The sequence below is a fragment of the Oenanthe melanoleuca genome, chromosome 8 (assembly GCF_029582105.1).
Source record: "Oenanthe melanoleuca isolate GR-GAL-2019-014 chromosome 8, OMel1.0, whole genome shotgun sequence".
NCBI lineage: Eukaryota > Metazoa > Chordata > Aves > Passeriformes > Muscicapidae > Oenanthe > Oenanthe melanoleuca.
In genome coordinates this window covers 1,611,925-1,630,328 of record NC_079342.1, presented here as the reverse complement: position 1 = coordinate 1,630,328, position 18,404 = coordinate 1,611,925, and the positions used below count along the sequence as shown (strand labels likewise).

Sequence of the window (18,404 nt, the reverse complement as noted above, 5' to 3'; positions counted from 1 at the left end):
AATGTTTATTGGTTCTCAATTCTCTTTTTATTTGGTGGGTAGTTGGTGTTTCATAGCCCAGCTATGGCAGATGGGGACATAAATATTCAGAAAATGAGCATCCCCTTCAGGGATTAGCTAATTCAGGAGTATTTGAGCTCCTTGGACCCTTTTGGGTTGTCCTTGTTTGTTTACTCTGGGTTTCCACACTGCTTTCAAGGAGGGATTAATTATGCAGCAGCATCTGATTTGGGCAGAGAGCTGGGGCCATTGCAGAGGGGAGCAGGCTCTGGGATGTGTGGAAGGAGCCAGCCAGGTGCTGCCACCCTGGGAGAGGCACAGATCCCAACCCTGTGGCTCTGCACCTGCCCGTGTTTTCCCTGGAATTTGCAGTGTTATGGGAAGAAGGTGCAAGTAAAACTCTGGGAACAAAGCAGGAATGGGTTAAACTGCTCAGGGATTGCTGCTCTGGGTAGGGAGAAGCAAAGTGATCACTTTTTCTTACAGAAAAGTGTTTGCTAAAGTGTTATCAGCTTTCCTATGACAGTTTTATCCACTGTCCTATGACTGTGGCTTATTTTATGCTGATGGAAGTTTTAAGAGGTTGTAATTTATAATCCCTGTCTGATATTTCTGAATTTTCTTGCCTCAGTTCTGTCTTTTCTCCTCAGTTTGCAATGTAATCGTTTTGCCAGAGTTTGTTTTCAGTTTGAGACTCTGCTGGCACCAAGTCCTGCCTTGTTCTGGGGGAAGATGTCTGAAATTACATTAAATGTGTTCTGTGCAGAGTTAAACTGAGCTTTTTTAATGCAGCTGGATGTACTGGGGGAGCATTTATTGGGCCAGTCTGGGTTAGTTTGAAGTCCCAGTTGTGTTTAGGTACTTGTTTGATATTAAAAACCAATAATTTGGTACCTTTGTTCACAGTGTGCAGAATTCAGCTTATTCTGGGAAAATCAAGGATTCTATCTTGAATTTGCAGACTTTGGCATTAATTCTGAGCATTTCTTTTGGCATCTCTCAGGTACCTGCATGCAGTGGCCAATCCAGGACTAATCACCTTTACTGGGCCCTACCTGGACGTGGGAGGGGCTGGATATGTGGTGACCATCAGCCACACTGTCCATTCCTCCAGGTGAGGGGCTCTGGGGCTTTGGGGCAGGCCAGAAGGCTCAGAATGATCAGAGCTGGGTGACTCTGTGTGCTCAAGAGCTGAAAAACAAAGCGGGTCTTAAAGTGCTGGTGGTGAAATGTCATCTGACCTTGTGGAAATGGGAACCCTGGGAGAAATCCATTTTATAGGGATATGTGAATTCTGTGGCTTTAGTGGTAGAGGAGTATTAACAGCATATTAAATAAAAAGGGTTGGTTGGTGGGAAAGTGCTCCTGGATGAGCACGAGGGGGGATGTCCAAGGAATTGGGAGGAGAGGGATTGTTCTCCTGAGGCAGTTTGGGAAGTGTTCCCTCTCTGCTGGAAGTTAAATCCTTCTCCATCAGAATTGCCAAGCCCCACACCTCCACTTGTGGGGTTTTAAGGAGCAGGGGGGTGTTTGGAAAGGAACTGGAAGCTGATCCAAGGGCAGAGAGGCCAGGCCACAAAGGGGCTTGAGGACAGAGCTGTTCTTCCTCCAGGAATTGGGGAGCTCCTCTCCTGGGCTGCTAAAATCCAGCAGTTCTGGGCTTCCAGGAGGAGAAAGATCTTGAGGCAAAGCCTGGGAATGTCCAGGAGCCCTTCCAGGATTGCTGGGAACAATTTTGGAGTGGGAACAGCAGGGCCAGGAGTTGGACTGGATGATCCCTGTGGGTCCCTTCCAGCTCAGGACATTCCATGATTCTATGAAATGACTTTTTCCTGGAGGACCAGACTGTTGCAGTTCCAGCTCCCTCCTGGCCAGGCCCCAGCCTGAATGAGGCCAGGATTTGGGATGCAGGATGTTTAAAGGAGCCCAGTTTATAAACCATGCACCAAGCCTTGGTGTCACAAGCTCTCCCAAATTCCCAAAATAGCAGTTACCTGTCCTGGTTTCCACATGGAGTCTCCTCCAAGCTCCCTGCCCAACAGCCCACCAGGACAAAGGTAACTTCCAGTGCTGGGCTGGGAAACAGGGGTCCCAAAGCCAGCAGGGAGCAGGATGTGGCTCCTCCACTCTTCCCAGAGATTCTCCTGCTTCCCCTTTGTGGGATTTTCCCCCACAGCACCTCTGCTGTGTGTTTTGGCAGGAGCTTTTGCAGCCCCAGCCCCTGCGTGGTGCTTCTCCCAGAGGAGTTTACTCTGGGGAAACGAGCACTTCTGGAAGGAGAGAAGTGCAATTCATCAAAATTCAGATTTTTATCTAGCAGGGGATGGTTTACTCAGCTCTAAGAACTTAAAGCTCCTGTGGGTTATTAGAACATGATTAAAGAACAGTTAAACAAAGTTTGGCAGATGTGAGTGTGATTCCTGGGTAAATATGACCTCTGAAGCTCATAGTCACATGTGGTTATAATCCCCAAAGAGGCCTGAGCTCAAAATCCAGAGGGGTGGGGAGGAATCCATGGAGTTAACAGGAATTCTGGCAGGAAGGACTGCTGGGAGGGTTTAAATACCCACATCAGGGCAGCCAGAGCTGACACCTCTCATTCCCATTTTATGTATATCTTATTTCTTTTTATGGAGGCTGGGAAGAGAAGATTTATGCATGATGTGGTTTAATGCAGTTGGCATCAGCAAAGCAGGAGGATTTAATGCTTGTAAATGAAGCTAAAATATTTACAACATTCTAATGGCTTTGTGTCTGTTAGGACACAGCAGAACTTCAGAGCTGGGTGCCTTGTCACACATGAAATGTGTCTGTGCTGCTTCACTGCCATCCTTCCATCCCCCCTCCAGGAAATGTGAACAATAAATTAAATGCAGGTTTTAGAAACTTCTATTTATCTGTCTACAAATGAGATTTGACTACATCTCCACTGCACCTCTTTGAAAAGCAAACAAACCCCAGCCCAGTAAACAGAGCTGGGTTTCCATGGAACAGGGGTGGCCAGAGCTCTGTTTGTGCAGTCCAGCTGTGCCTTGCAGCAGCTTTTTTTTTTTTCCTTTTTCTAAACGTTTTTTATTCCTGTCTTCAGAGATAAAGTAAAGGAGGAAAGTGAATTTTTGAAGAGCAGCAAGTCAGAGATTTAAATCCCACACCCTTGAGCTCTGATCCCTTTGTGACCTGCAGGGGTGAGAGGAGACTGGTCTGGCTGTGCCCTCTCAGTGCTACTGGGAGCAAACTGGTAGCAAACTGGGAGAACTGTTATGTTAGGAATGGAGGAAGGACAAAATGCAGCCTCAGGCTGCTGCACACCACCACTTCACAGGATCCTTTTCAGAACTCACCTTAAGAAATGTTATTTTCTTCTAATTTTCTGCCTGCCATTCATAATCACTGCCAGACTTCAGAGTTTTAGGGATTTAGCTCTAAGTCTTCATATTCATTCCTCCTGCTGGGGGGCTGAGCAGAGGAGGGGTGCAGGTAACTCCTTCCACCTGAAGGGGATTGGAAAATACAGGGGCTGCATCTTCTGTTTGTTTGTGTGGATGGGGAATGTTTAATCCTAATTTCTGTGGCTCAGGATTAAATGTCTGAAGGTGGTGGGGGTGTGTGCAGGGTGGGTTCCACTCCTGGGATGTCTCCTGTGCTGGCTGTACAAGACTAAAATAGGAATTATTAGTAGTATTAGTATTCCAGCCCTGAATAATAATATTTTAAAATTATTTCTAATATTTATCATTTTCCCTTTCCCCTCACTGCAGTGCTCAGATGTCCTCAGGACACTCTGTGGCCGTGATGGGCATTGACTTCACCCTCAGATATTTCTACAAAGTCCTCATGGACCTGCTGCCAGTTTGTAACCAAGATGGGGGGAACAAAATCAGGTAAAAGCTGCTCCTGCCAGGCACAAAATAAATAAAATATTTATTTTTTTTTATCCAGGTGACCCAGAGGTCATTTCCAACTTCATTTCTCCAAGGATTCTGTTACTTTCAGTGTGTGTTCTCTGATTTCCAGTAGAACTTGTGCTTGTCCGTCTCATAAAGATTATGTGGATGTTTTTGTTATTCCAGATCAAACTGCCATCAGCTAAATAAACAATCTGCAGGATTACAAAAGCAGAAGATAACAGATTTGATTTGATTTTTTGGGTTATATTTAGACTTCTTTGAAATTCTGGGTAAAAACAACATTCCTTATTAAATGAACACACTTCCCAGTTCTTCTGTTTGTTTTAATTTTACCTATTTAGTTCCTGTGAGCGTGTAAGAATGATACAGGATCTCAGTTATTTTAACTCCAATTATTCAAATACACTTTGGGGATGTTTTTCTCAGAAACCCATAGCACAGCCTAGGCAGAAGAAATCTGACTTCATCTGGAGTATCCAGTTTCAGTCAGACCCCTGGGTATCTTAATTGTTCCTGTTTTGAAAAATCCTGTGGGGGTGGGATAAATTCTGGTTTCGATCTGGAGTAACTTGATAACGTGGTTTGGGCATTGCTGTTGATTCCTTGTTTGTTTTTAAACCTTAAATTTGGGAAGGGAAGTGGTTTTCTGTCATCCTCCCAGTTCTTTTCTGGTTTGGGTATTTTTCTATATATTTTATGGCACATAAAAAAAAAAAAAAAAAAAACAACAAATCAAGATTTCTGGTTTGGCATTGCTCCATCCCAGTTAAAAACTGCTGCTGATCAGCAAGGTCAGATGCTTTATTCTGTTCCTGCATTCCCCAAATGAGGAATTTTGAGGATATTGTTCAGTGTTGGACCATTCTGATGTAGAAATTTAACCCAATGTTTCCAGTCTTGATATAAATGCAAGTGTTTGGGGTTTTTAGTGTATCTCTCCTAAGGATTTGAGGAAGAAGAGCAGGGAAAGGAGGAAACACCACATCCCTGTGTGTATTTCTAATGGAAACCCCCCAAAATTCCAAGTTTTCCTGCCTCCTTTGTACCCCTGAAGAGCACAGAGGCTTCCCCTGCTCTCTGCTCCCCCCGTGGGTACCTGACACATCCCATGGGAATCCCTTTGAAAGCTGCTCCAGCCCCAGATTCCTGCTGTGCCAGGGCTGTGGCTGCCACCCTGCTGAGCTTTTGGGGACATCAAGTGGGGTTTTAACCTCTCCCTGTCCCCTCTGTGGCCACGAGTCCCTGATGTCGGTGCCACCCTGGCCAGGGCTCCTGTCTGTGGCCATGGAAACGGGAGAGGGGAAAAAAGGGATGGATTGAAGTGCCTGGATTCTGGATTGGGGCACAGATCCAACGTGGGAACAGCTGAAAAGGGAGGGGAAAGCTTGGGAAGGCTGGGTCTGGAACAGGAGTGATTTATCCCCCACTAAAATCTAATTCTGAAGGGGGAGGGTATTAAAGGAGAGTGTGAAATCTCTCTTTAATTAGTCACACAGTAAATTAATAAACCATTAAAGCTTTCCAAGTTCATTAGGCTCTGTTCATTCCTGGCTCTTCCCCAATCAGACAATGCACTGATGGCTTTTCCTTTCTGGTTTTAATCAGCTCTGTTTTCAACTCCTTGATGGCCCCAGCTCTCTGGAGCAGTAACAGATGGAAAAGCTTCGGGGAAATACCCAACACGTTCTTTAAGGACATTTTGCAGGGAATTTCTTCCATGGCCTGTTAAGTGGAAACCTCTAAAAGCCCTTTAGGACCATGTTTTGTTTCCCCCTGTTCCCCTGAAGCCCAGGGAGGTCTAACAGGAGGCTCTTGCTGTGTTTGGGGGCAGGTGCTTCATCATGGAGGACAGGGGGTACCTGGTGGCACATCCCACCCTCATCGACCCCAAGGGCCACGCTCCCGTGGAGCAGCAGCACATCACACACAAGGTCTGCCTGCTTCCCCTTGCCTCTTCCATGGCTCTCATTCCTGAGCTGCTGTTGGGTCTCATTCCAGAGGCATCAAATCCTGCCTTTCCCCCTTAGGAGCCTCTGGTAGCAAATGACATCCTGAACCACCCCAACTTTGTGAAGAAAAACCTCTGCAACAGCTTCAGCGACAGGACCGTGCAGCGCTTCTACAAGTTCAACACCAGCTTGGTGGTGAGCCTGCTCTTCTATCTGATTTTGCTTTTGGGTGTACTTTGGTTGGGTTGGGTTTCTTCTGGTGGAAACACAAGTCCCTGCCAGGATCAGCAGCTGGGGCTGGGAGCCAGCCTTCCCTGGGGATTGGCCTCTGCCTGCTGTAGACACAAACCAGGCTGCACAAACAGAGTCCCCTGCCATGCAGGGGTCACAACCCGATGTTGTGGATGGGAGCTCTGGCCAAGTGTGGCTGCTGTCTGCAGGGTCTCAGCCAGCATCAGGGAAAGAAGGGCATGACAGTTTGCTGTCACGGGGTGAGGATTTTCTAGCTGTAGTTGGGATGTGTTTCTTTGGATCTGAGCTGACCTCTGGCTCCAGCTCTGACCAGTGGCACATCCTCCTGTGAGGTCTCTAACAACTTATCTTTAGGTGTCCAAATAAATCCATTTATGGTGAGCATTTCAGGCTGTCATTTGTGGGTCCTGCATGCTCTGTGCTCTCCATGGATCCTGTGTGAGCTTCCTCTTGTGAGGAGTCTAAACCAGGGGTTGTCATCCCTCACAGAGCCATCCTGGCAAAGTCTCTCCACAGTGATTCCAAAGCTGTTACACTGTGGGAGAAGATTTGAAAATATTTGCAAATCATGTCAGAATACACTGATTTATGTCAGGTTGGCTTAAACATTTTCCCCACACTTGAAATGCCAAGTGGGATGTGTGGTATCGGGAAAGAAATTGTGTAGGATGGAGCAGAAGCTTGTAAAAAGGCATCAGGAAGGAGAATGCAGGAGCTGGCAGTGCTGTGGTGGTTCTTTTTAAGGCTCAGGGAGTTTCCAGCATGTGGTGGTGGCTCCTGTCAGAGCCTTGGGGAGGTCACTGGGGGCTGGCACGGCGGGGACAGGTCAGCGAGCGCTGGGAAGGAGTGAAATGTCACCTCTGCTGCCACATCTCATCTTCACAAGCCGAGCCAATTCATTTCTATCTTCAGCAAAATCTTTTCACCCAGAAGTATCTGGAAAGCAAAGCTCACCCACCCCTCAATCAGCCTGTGCTTTGTGAGGGTGGCAAACCCATGAGGTTTGTGAGAGGAGCCACCACCACCTCTGGAAGCTGCGGCAGAATTCATGTCCCCACAGCTCTGTAGGATCCTTTGGGAAGGGAAGAGTCTTCAGCTCCCTAAACCAGCACTTTACCCCACTGACACCTTGTTTTTGCCCAGGGTGACCTGACCAACCTGGTGCATGGCAGCCACTGCTCCAAGTACAGGCTGACAAGGATCCCGGGCACCAACGCCTTCGTGGGCATCGTCAACGAGACGTGCGACTCGCTGGCCTTCTGTGCCTGCAGCATGGTGGACAGGCTGTGCCTCAACTGCCACAGGTGACACTGCTGGGGCACCCTGGGACACCCTGCCCTCTCCCCTGCTTTGGCTGTGTAGGAGCACAGAGAGTTCAGCAGTTAATTCAGGGCAAAATCAGGGAGAGAGTTGCTCTGCCTGTAAGAGGTGCAGGGGCTTGGGGTGTCTCTGCCAGGTTGTCAGAGGGTTTAACCCAGAGGAGTTGGGTAGATAATGATGGGAGACACTGAGAGATTCTGTGGGTCAAGAGCAGTTACCTGTGAGTGAACCCCTTTCTTTTGGCATAGAAATTCCCATGATTTTACATGGATTGGGGGTTTTTCATTGAGGGGTCCAGGAGGTTTTGCCCGCACCATCCTGAGATGTTTGTGGCACTGCCAGGAGGGATCCTTAAATCCAAATCTGAGGGACTGCCTGCTTTTGGAATTCCAGGGGTGGGTCACCCTCAGTCCTGGTGCAGGACAGAGCAACCCCTGGACAGCTTTTTCCCTGGGAACTGCTGCTCCAGAGCTGCACACAGTGGGGTTAAAATCCCAGTGGTGTCTGATGGGTTTTCCCATGTTCTCTGCCCTGCAGGATGGAACAGAACGAGTGTGAGTGTCCCTGTGAGTGCCCACTGGAGGTGAACGAGTGCACTGGGAACCTGACCAATGCTGAGAGCAGGTGAGAGCCAGGACACTGCAGGGACAAATTCCCTGTTAGTCCTGCTGAGATCCAACAGGCAGAATTTTCAGTGCACTTAAGCAGATGCAATAGGTAAAGATTATTTTAATTGCTTGTGCTTTGAGTGCTCTTGTGACACAGGGTTTTTCTTTGCTCCAATGCAGGAATCCCAGCTGTGAGGTGCATCAGGAGCCAATGACTTTCACAGCCATTGATCCCAGCCTGCAGGATGCACTCCCACAGTGCATCAACACCCAGTGCAACCAGAGGACAGAGAGTGGGTAAGGAGGCCTTCCCCACCCCTGGGAATACCCTCGTGTGGAAATAACCCAATGCAAATAGCTCTAAAGAAAAAAATACAGGGAAAAAAAGCATGATGCCAGAATGAGGTTCTGCTCCTGGCATTGAGGGCTCAGTTTTGCTTGTTATGAGCAGTCTGCAGGGACCTGAGATGGGTAAAACACACCATGCTCTGCCCAGACTGCCCAAATCCCTTCTGCCCAAAGGCTGCAGAGAAGGGTTGGAACTGCAGCCAGACTTCACCACACTGAGAAATGTCTTACTGGGGGAGTTACAAGTAGGATTCTCCTTTTGCTCAGGCTGAGTGGTGCAGGAAAATACCAAAGCAGACAGAGTTGGAAAAAGGGATGCTGGAAATGCAGCTTCCCTCTGTAACTATCCTTGTGGTACTTGAGCACTTCCATGGGATTTTTTCTGGCTAAACTCACGTACTTGAGGGTTTACAGATGCTTTTGGCCTCCCTCTGTCTCATGGCTCTAAACCAGACTGAGCTTTGCAAAGGAGAGGTATTAACTGGAAGGTAACTGTGTCTCACTTGGATGTTCCCATGCAGGGATTGCTTTGGAGTGCTGGACTGTGAGTGGTGCATGGTGGACAGTGATGGGAAGACCCACCTGGACAAGTCCTACTGTGCCCCTCAGAAGGAATGCTTTGGTGGCATTGTGGGAGCCAAGAGTCCCTATGTGGATGACCTGGGAGCAATAGGTAACTCTGCCTTTCTAAGCAGCTGCTGCCTCCAGCTTTTGTGTTCCAGAACATGCATCAGGTTCTGCACATAACACTTACCTCTTAGCCCATGAAGAGTGGGAAGTGGTTTTCTGTCATCCTCCCAGTTCTTTTCTGGTTTGGGTGTTTTTCTATATATTTTATGGCACATAAAAAAAAAAAAAATCAGGATTTTTGGTTTGGCATTGCTCCCTCCCAGTAAAATACTGCTGCTGATCAGCAAGGTCAGATGCTGAGGCATCAAAGGCAGCAAAGACATGGTGAATATCACTTCTTGGGAAATCTTGATGTGGAGCTGAGTATTCCTCAATGTTCCTGTCTTTAAGACAGGATTCCTGTCCTTAAGATGCACTCTCTCTGAGTTCCTTCTCCTATTCCAAATGAGCAGAATCAAGCACCCAGAAATCCTTGCAGAGCTTCTCTGAATTCCCAAGTGAGCACAAACACCCAGAAATCCTTGCACAGCTTCTCCATGTTCCATATTGCTGATTTAACCCTTCCTGCACACTCTCTGACTTCCTTCTCCTATTCCAAGTGAGCACCCAAAAATCCCTGAAGAGTTTCTCTATGTTCCATATTGCTGATTTAACCCTTCCTGTACCAAATTCCTTCTTCTGTTCCAAGTGAGCACAGACAAACACCCAGAAATCCCCGCAGAGTTTCTCCATGTTCCGTGTTGTCAGTTTAACCCCTCCTGCAGATCATTTACAGTGTCTTTCTCCCTCTTTGTCCCTTTTGCTCTAGGAGATGAGGTGATCACCCTGAACATGATCAAGAGTGCCCCCGTGGGCCCTGTGGCTGGAGGCATCATGGGCTGCATCATGGTGCTGGTGCTGGCCGTGTACGCGTACCGGCACCAGATCCACCGCCGCAGCCACCAGCACATGTCCCCGCTGGCAGCACAGGGTGAGCTCAGCCTGGGGACAAACCCAGCAGCACGGCACAACCCAAAGGAAAGCAGTCCCAAAGCTCTCCCCCTGCTTTTTTGTTGCAGTGTTTCCCTGGTTTTAGTGGCTGTGTCTTGCTGCCCTCTCCTGGGTGCAGGCAGAGCTGCTGCTGCCCAGGGAGCCTGCCCAGACCAAAGGCAGATAAGCTGAGCTTTGCCAGAGCTCAGACACTAATCCCAGCTTTCTGCAGCTCAGCCCAGCAGATCACTCACGTGTTTATTTTATGCAGCTGCTGGGAGTGACACACTGCTCACCCCCTTTTGCCTTGGGTTTGGGATGTGTCTTTTTTCACTCGTGTTTCCTGGTCCATGTGATGTTCATGGAATGTCTGTGCACAGAGAGATGAAAACACTGAAATCTGAGAGGCAAAATTGTGCTGGGAGAAGGGATACTGGTACAAAGATAAAGATCTTTGGTGAGAGCACCTTCCTGGAGGTGTTCCAGGCCAGGTTGGGCAGAGCTTGGAGCAGCCTGGGATGGTGGGAGGTGTCCCTGTCTGTGGCAGGAGTGCAACAAAATGGGCTTTTAAGGCCCTTTCCAACCCAAACCATTCTGGGAATTTAAGTGGGATCAGAGCTAATTACCTCTATATTTGATCATCCCCCAGCTCTGTTGTAAATCTGTTCCTTCAGAATTTTAAAGTGAGTCCCTTTCAGAGGGAGGTGGGATGGGGCATTTTCCTGCTATCCCAGCCCCATCCATGTGGGAAGAAGAGCACCCCCAGCTCAGACCAGAAACACAAAGTGCTTCCACTCTTGTTACTGGGTGGCAGCTGGCAGTAAGATGATGCAGAACTTTCCTCTCAGCAGTTGTATTTTCTGTTTGTAATTGTGTAGAAATGTCAGTGCGAATGTCCAACCTGGAGAACGACAGGGACGAGAGGGATGATGACAGCCATGAAGACAGAGGAATCAGTAAGTACCAAAAAACCTGAAAAACTGTGAGATTAAATCAGCCCATTGTTTTTAACACCCTAGATTTGAATATGTGAGGAAGCCCTGTGCTGATCAGCAGTGGAAAATGACAGAGCAATGTTTTCATTCAAATATCCAGTGCACCTTTAGTCTCATGCTGAAAAATGACATTTTTCATTTTTAAAAGATAATTCTCCATTAGATGTGGCATTTTGTCCCTTACAACCACTTGTAATGAGCACTTCCAGAAATAGCTCTGATCAGCTTAAAAATTGCCACTGTGACAGCACAGGGTATGGAAAACTCTTCCTCTCTTTTGGCCTTAGAAAGCAGAAGCCAAGTCTGGCAAGTATGGTCAGCAAACATGGCAGTAAATCTTTTTTGCATTGATTTGGGATGCCTGCAGTTCTTTGCCATCCAGTAAAAAGAAATAAAAATGGCACTTTGCATGATCCTGGTGTGCTGTAAGTTGAACTGGTGCACCCAAACTCCAGGGGACCTCCAGTGTCAGACTGGATCCCTGGCTCTGGGCCCTCACTAAAACAATACTCAAGATTTGAAGCTGTGTCAACACTCAAAGATGCAAAAATAAGCACATTTCAGCTTGATGGCTTGCATGTCCTTCAGTGGGAGTCAGCTCCCGTTGCTGCCACGGGCTCCTCACACTGGCACAGCCCAGGTGAGGGCGCCTGGCAGGATCTGCCTGTTCCCCCTGTAAGGCCCAGCTCTGTCCCTGTGTGAGGCTGGGCAGTCGGGGAGGCTGTTCCTGCAGCCCTGCCTGAGCCGCTCTGTCTGTCGCAGTCAGCAACACGCGCTTCATCGCGGCGGTGATCGAGCGCCACGCGCACAGCCCCGAGCGCCGGCGCCGCTACTGGGGCCGCTCGGGCACCGAGAGCGACCACGGTGAGTGCAGGGCCTGCAGGGCTGGGGGTCATCTTCCTTCCTGGGCCTCTGGGCTGGGGGTCATTTACCTTCCTGAGCCTCTGGGCTGGGGGTCATTTACCTTCCTGAGCCTCTGGGCTGGGGGTCATCTTCCTTCCTGGGCCTCTGGGCTGGGGGTCATTCTCCTTCCTGGGCCTCTGGGCTGGGGGTCATTTACCTTCCTGAGCCTCTGGGCTGGGGGTCATTCTCCTTCCTGGGCCTCTGGGCTGGGGGTTCCTGAGCCTCTCTGGGCTGGGAGTCATCTTCCTTCCTGGGCCTCTGGGCTGGGGGTTCCTGAGCCTCTGGGCTGGGAGTCATCTTCCTTCCTGAGCCTCTGGGCTGGGGGTCATTTACCTTCCTGAGCTTCTGGGCTGGGGGTCATCTTCCTTCCTGGGCCTCTGGGCTGGGGGTCATCTTCCTTCCTGGGCCTCTCTGGGCTCCCTCTGGGCTGGGGGGTCATCTACCTTCAGGAGTGAGTGCTGGGCCCACTCCCTCTGGGCTGGGGGGTTCGATTTCCTTCAGGAGTGAGTGCAGGGCCTGCCCCCTCTGGGATTGGGGGGTTCATTTTCCTTCAAGAGTGTATCCTGAGCTTTGCTCCCTTTGGGATTGGGGGGTCATTTCCTTCCTGAGCCTCTCTGGGCTCCGTCTGGGGACTGGGGGTTCATTTTCCTTCAGGATTGAGTGCTGGGCCCACTCCCTGTGGGAACTGGGGGCTCATTTTCCTTCCTGAGCCTCTCTGGTCTCCCTCAGGCTGGGGGCTCATTTCCTTCAGGAGGAGTCCTGGGGATTAGGGGCTCATTTTCCTTCAGGAGGAGTCCTGGGGACTGGGGGCTCATTTTCCTTCAGGAGTGAATCCTGAGCTTTGCTCCCTGTAGGAACTGGAGTCTCATTTTCCCTCAGGAGTCTGGCTCCTTGCAGATAAGCCAGCCAGAACCACAGTCAGACAAAAGGCTTTGCTCCTTCTTGCTTTGTTGTTGGACAGTTCTGACTTGGTTTGTTTGAGGGGATGCTGATCATCCTCCTGAGGGGCAGCTCTGCTTCCTGGGACAGGGACAGGAGCCAGGGAGTGGCTGGAGATCAAAAGTTCTTCCCCCTGAGGAACTGGAGTGTCAGGACAAGGGAGATGGCTTCACACTGAAAGGGAGTAGGATTATATTAGAGTTAGGAAGGAATTGTTCCCTGGCAGGGTGGGCAGGCCCTGGCAGCTGTGGCTGCCCCAGATCCCTGGCAGTGCCCAGGGTTAGGTTGGATGGGTTTGGAGCACCCTGGGATAGTGGAAGGTGTCCCTGCCATGGCAGGGGTGGGATGGGATCATCTTTACTGTCCCTTCCAACCCAAACCATTCTGGGACTCTGTGATCTTCAGCACCTTTAAGCAAATGCTGGGCACCATTAGGCTCAGGGGGTTGGGTTGTGTCTCCTCTGCCCTGAGACTAAATCTCCTTAAATCTGGAAAGCTGCTAGAAGGGTGTAATGCTGTTGACTCATGAGGAGGCTTAATTTATTAGGAAATGAAGAGGAGGAGGGCTAGACAAGTCTGCAAGCTGTCAGCTCTGCAAGGCTGGCACCTTCCAGCAGACCTGGCCCAGCACTGAGCTCTGGTTGCACTAATGGAATTGGGACAGGAAACCCAAAGGCCAAAGCCTTGGAATGTGGATGAACAGATGTCTCCTAGACAATCTTGCTCTAGGAGGAATTACCCTGGATTTGGGGTGAGATTACCTGTGCTGAGGCAGATTTGCCAGATTAATGCTCCCTTTGCTCCTTTTCTTGCAGTCCCAGCAAATCCTCCCCATCTTTTAGTCATCCTGGGTTAGCAGGGGAGCTGTCTACCTCCATCTGGAATGTGCACTGCTATTTTTAGTTTCTGTAATTCCATCTTCTTCAAAGGGCTGCCCAGGCTTCTTCCCCAATTCCTCCATGCCAGCTCCAAGCCATGACTCAGAGCATGGGAAATGGGAGCCATGCAGCTTTGGGGACTCAGCTGCTATTTTTACCCTTTTAGGTGTCTCCAGCTGAAAACCTGACCAAGATGCTCAGGAGCAGCAATGCTTCCGTAGCCTTTAGTCCTTGTTTTTTGAGAAGGATTTATTGCCAATTAAAGCAAGATCTTTTTCCTTTTAAATTTCATTTGGTTTTGCATTTGGAAATGCTGAGGGGGAGTTGTTTGCCCTGCAGCCTGGTCTGAGTGGGAACAGCTGGTTTGGATAAATCTAGGTTATATTTTAACAGATTTTTTGGGGGTGGTATCTTTATGTTTTGGTTTGAAATCAATGCCAGCAATTCTGTTGTTACAAACTGTTGAACACGTGGGTGCTGTTACTGTTTGGGATGGCACAAACCACAAGTCCCCAAAGCTTTGAACTGAAGATGATGGCAGGGAAAGGGATCTAGTATGGACTTAGAGGAGAGGACGAGTTCGTTGGGTTTTTCTTCTGTTAATTAAGACAATTGTTTTATTCCCTCTCTAAGCACTCTGTGATTCCATGAAGGTGCCCAGGCAGCCCTGGGAGTTCTGAGTGGCAGGGGAAGGGATCCATTATAGACTTAGAGGAGAGGATGAGTTTGTTTGGGTTAGTTCTAGTACAAAACAGTTGTATTTCCTCCCTAAGCACCCCGCGTGGATTCCATGAGGGGTGCCCAGCCAGCCCTGGGAGCTCTGAGCGTGCAGCCTTGCTGCTCCTCACTGCTGCTGTTTATTGCCAGGCTACAGCACCATGAGCCCTCAGGAGGACAGCGAGAACCCCCCCTGCAATAACGACCCCCTCTCGGCCGGGGTGGACGTGGGGACCCACGAGGAGGAGCTGGAGCTGGACACGCCCCCGCAGACGGCAGCGCTGCTGAGCCACAAATTCCAGCACTACCGGCTGCACCACCCCGCCCTGCACCACAGCCACCACCTGCAGGCGGCGGTCACCGTGCACAGCGTGGATGCTGAGTGCTGAGGGCACCACGGGGCCTCCTGCAGGCTGGGACAGGACAGCACAGCCACCCCCTGTGACAGCACGGCCACCCCCTGTGACAGCACGGCCACCTCCTGCAGGCTGTGACACTGGGGACAGCACGGCCACCTCCTGCAGGCTATGACACTGGGGACAGCACAGCCACCCCCTGTGACAGCACGGCCACCCCCTGTGACAGCACAGCCACCCCCTGCAGGCTGTGACACTGGGGACAGCACAGCCACCCCCTGCAGGCTGTGACACTGGGGACAGCACAGCACCTCCTGTGACAGCACAGCCACCTCCTGCAGGCTGGGACAGGACAGCACAGCCACCCCCTGTGACAGCACGGCCACCCCCTGTGACAGCACGGCCACCTCCTGCAGGCTGTGACACTGGGGACAACACATCCACCTCCTGCAGGCTGTGACACTGGGGACAGCACAGCCATCCCCTGTGACAGCACAGCCACCTCCTGCAGGCTGTGACACTGGGGACAGCACAGCCATCCCCTGTGACAGCACAGCCACCTCCTGCAGGCTGTGACACTGGGGACAGCACAGCCACCCCCTGTGACAGCACAGCCACCTCCTGCAGGCTGTGACACTGGGACAGCACAGCCACCCCCTGTGACAGCACAGCCACCTCCTGCAGGCTGTGACACTGGGACAGCACAGCCACCCCCTGCAGGCTGTGACAGGACAGCCACCTCCTGCAGGCTGTGATACTGTGACAGGACACCACAGCCACCTCCTGCAGGCTGTGACACCACAGCCACCTCCTGCAGGCTGTGACACTGGGACAGCACAGCCACCTCCTGCAGGCTGTGACACTGGGACAGCACAGCCATCCCCTGTGACAGCACAGCCACCTCCTGCGGGCTGTGACAGGACAGCACAGCCACCTCCTGCAGGCTGTGACACTGGGACAGCACAGCCATCCCCTGTGACAGCACGGCCACCTCCTGCAGGCTGTGATACTGTGACAGGACAGCACAGCCACCTCCTGCAGGCTGTGACAGGACAGCACAGCCACCCCCTGCAGACTGTGACAGCACAGCCACCACCTGCAGGCTGTGGCACTGTGCACTGAGGACACCACAAATGCCACTCCAGAGCCACGGGGACTGTGCTGCTCCCCAGGGACAACCTCACAGGCTTCCCCACCAAACTGAGGCATCAGAACTTTGCATTTTTACAAGTGTAAGGTTGGCTCTGGCCTGGAAAAGTGCTTGATGAATGGACCTGCCAAAACATGGAGACAGATGGAGCAGGAGGCACGTTAGACCTCCAGGAACAGGGATGGGAGTTTATCCAGCAGCTGGAGTTTGTTGTGCTGAGCCAAGAGTAGAGAGAGAGCTTAAAGAGCCAGAGATGATTTGGTTTCCTTAACTGGAAGAGCAGGAATCTGCAGCTGGAGAGCCCAGAAGTGGCAGGCAGAGCAGGGAAGGCTGCTGGCTTCTCTGCAGGTGGAGAGATCCCTGTGCCCACGTCGCTGTGCGGGACCTGGGACAATGCATCTCAAGATTTTTAAGTAAAGGATTATTTTTCTACTATTTATTGAACTTGAAACTTTGGGGGGAGGGAGGGGAGAAAACCTATTAGGGATTCTCAACGAGTACCACGTGCATTCTGTGCTGGGGAAGGGGCTCTTCCCAGGAAAACAGCTGTTCTTAGGAGCTGACCTTCATCAGTGCCCCACTCTGCAAAGGGAAAATGAAGAAGCCCTCTCTGCCTTGGTGTTTACATTGGGATTGCTTTCTTTTCCACACTTGCTTCCTGTAAATATTACAGCCTGATTTCTATTCCAGTATTGTCTTCCTATTTGCAGAGGAGAAATCCTGTACTCTCTTACTAAAATTCGGAGAATTCTGCCCAGAAACTTCTCCATCTCATCTCTTCGCTCATCCTTAAAGGATTCCTGTGTGGAAGTAATAAAGAATTTCTTTAGCATTAGTTACCAGATAATCCCAGATGGAATCTGTGCCATTCTTCTGTTTCCTTAGACCACAAGTAGGGATAAACCAGTGTTTTGTAAAACTTGGGTTACTGTGGAAGAAACCTTGAAACCATAATGAGAAGCTGCTGCTGTTTGTCTGGAATTTTAACCTTGCTTGGTAATTCAAACAAAGATTAATCAATGTCTACAACACAGGGCATCATAATCATCAATTAGTTTTCAATCACAGTGTTGTATTTTAGATTCACATTTTGTGATTACAATGATATCAAGCCGTTCTTGCACTGTGCATATGATAAACATCCATTTATATGTAGTTTTTTTTAAAAAAATCACTTGTTTTAATTAACATGGTACTTAATACTGTATTATGTAAAAAATTGGTTCTTAAACAGTACAGTAAAATAACTATGTGTGATACCAGAATACCCCTTTATACTATGTATAAATTTAAAATCTCTAGTGAAATAAACTGTATATAAGAATAGATCTGTGGAGAAGTGGCTGCACTGAAATAATTCTGCCTCATTTTCCCTCTCTGGTTGAACAGGACTGGAAATTCACTCCAGTTCCTCCAGTCTTATCAACAACCTTGAGGAATCTAAACTTTAAATATAAATGACAGCATTGATGGAAGTTCTAAAGCCTTTTTTTAGCTGCTTGGTCATTATTTGGGAAATGACCATTTCTGGAAGTGGTCAGCCACTGCTTAGAGTCACCAAAGCAAATAATGGAAGGGTTTTATTTTCCTGATCCTCTCCTGAAACCTCAGTGGCTCTGGATTTGCTGTTGTGTTGTGTTTGTGCAGGATTTGGTGGAGGCTTTTTGCTGAGCAGGCAGTGCAGAATCCCCTGAGCCTCTGCTTTGTGCTCTCACAGCTCTGCAGCTGATGCCCTGGCCATCAACCAGGCTGGGATTCATTTCCAGTTTGGAATCCAAAGTCATGCTGGTGCTTGGATACCGTGGCCCAAAGCATTTTTGATAAAATGTGTCAGAAATGCCATTAATAGCCACGTACATTGGAAAAAGTCATGGTGTTCATTACTTGAGCTACAATATTGCTTCAGGAGACGTTTTTGGTGGTTCCTCACTTTCCCTGCCAGCAGAAGGTGCTTGCAGGGTTCTCTTGCAGCTCTGCCAGGAACACAGGAGCTTCCAGAACCTCTTGGAACAGCTCTTGGAAGTCCAGCAATCAAACCCCTTTTGCTTTTGCCTTAAAAGCTTTTGAAGAGCTCTCCTCTGCTGCTTCATCTCTTTTCTTCTGGGACACAGGAATTGTTCTTGCTTTCAGGGGTCTGCACAGCCCTGCTTAACCTGAAGTGATGGGAAGAGCCTTAGCTCTTGCTGGTGAAAAGTAATTCCAGGGAAAACTCTGATTTCCAGCTTCCAGTGCTGACACTGACCTTGTCCCAGCAGGAAAAAATGGGATGCTGGGAAAGATAGCACTGCTGATAATGGATGTGATTGGGGTTGATATGGAGCTGCATGAGAGCTCTTCATTTTTATTGCCTGAGTTTCCATGGCCTCCCCTCCCCAGCATTATTTTACTGTGTTGACTGAGGAGCAAGATCATAAAAGGAGCAGTTAAACCCTGGATCCTCCTTCCCTAGAACTGATAAGACTTTATGGCCATTAATTTTCCA

At 49.5% G+C, this 18,404-nt stretch overlaps 1 protein-coding gene and 1 long non-coding RNA gene across 6 annotated transcripts in view; one reads left to right on the top strand and one right to left on the bottom strand.

Annotated features, from left to right (window-relative positions):
* Positions 1-14,855, top strand: part of CACHD1 (cache domain containing 1) — an 87,772-nt gene extending 72,917 nt beyond the window's left edge. The window contains exons 16-27 of the mRNA XM_056497710.1: positions 1,004-1,114; positions 3,759-3,881; positions 5,740-5,839; positions 5,936-6,052; positions 7,253-7,413; positions 7,967-8,053; positions 8,218-8,334; positions 8,907-9,058; positions 9,824-9,985; positions 10,863-10,940; positions 11,742-11,843; positions 14,567-14,855. Of these exons, the coding sequence (XP_056353685.1) occupies positions 1,004-1,114; positions 3,759-3,881; positions 5,740-5,839; positions 5,936-6,052; positions 7,253-7,413; positions 7,967-8,053; positions 8,218-8,334; positions 8,907-9,058; positions 9,824-9,985; positions 10,863-10,940; positions 11,742-11,843; positions 14,567-14,805 (1,549 nt within the window). The 3' untranslated portion in view covers positions 14,806-14,855. The remainder of the gene's footprint in view (positions 1-1,003; positions 1,115-3,758; positions 3,882-5,739; positions 5,840-5,935; positions 6,053-7,252; positions 7,414-7,966; positions 8,054-8,217; positions 8,335-8,906; positions 9,059-9,823; positions 9,986-10,862; positions 10,941-11,741; positions 11,844-14,566) is intronic.
* Positions 14,856-14,960: 105 nt separating this feature from the next.
* LOC130256245 (uncharacterized) lies at positions 14,961-17,380 on the bottom strand. 5 transcript variants are annotated; one of them, XR_008841083.1, is made up of 4 exons: positions 15,869-17,380; positions 15,572-15,745; positions 15,410-15,511; positions 14,961-15,140 (listed from the first exon to the last, which is right to left on the bottom strand). It is a non-coding gene; the product is annotated as an uncharacterized LOC130256245 (long non-coding RNA). The 5 variants fall into 5 exon arrangements; XR_008841086.1 differs by having other exon boundaries at positions 15,410-15,457; positions 15,570-15,745; positions 15,869-17,379; XR_008841087.1 differs by having other exon boundaries at positions 15,410-15,457; positions 15,570-15,619; positions 15,869-17,377.
* Between the last annotated feature and the right edge of the window lie 1,024 nt (positions 17,381-18,404).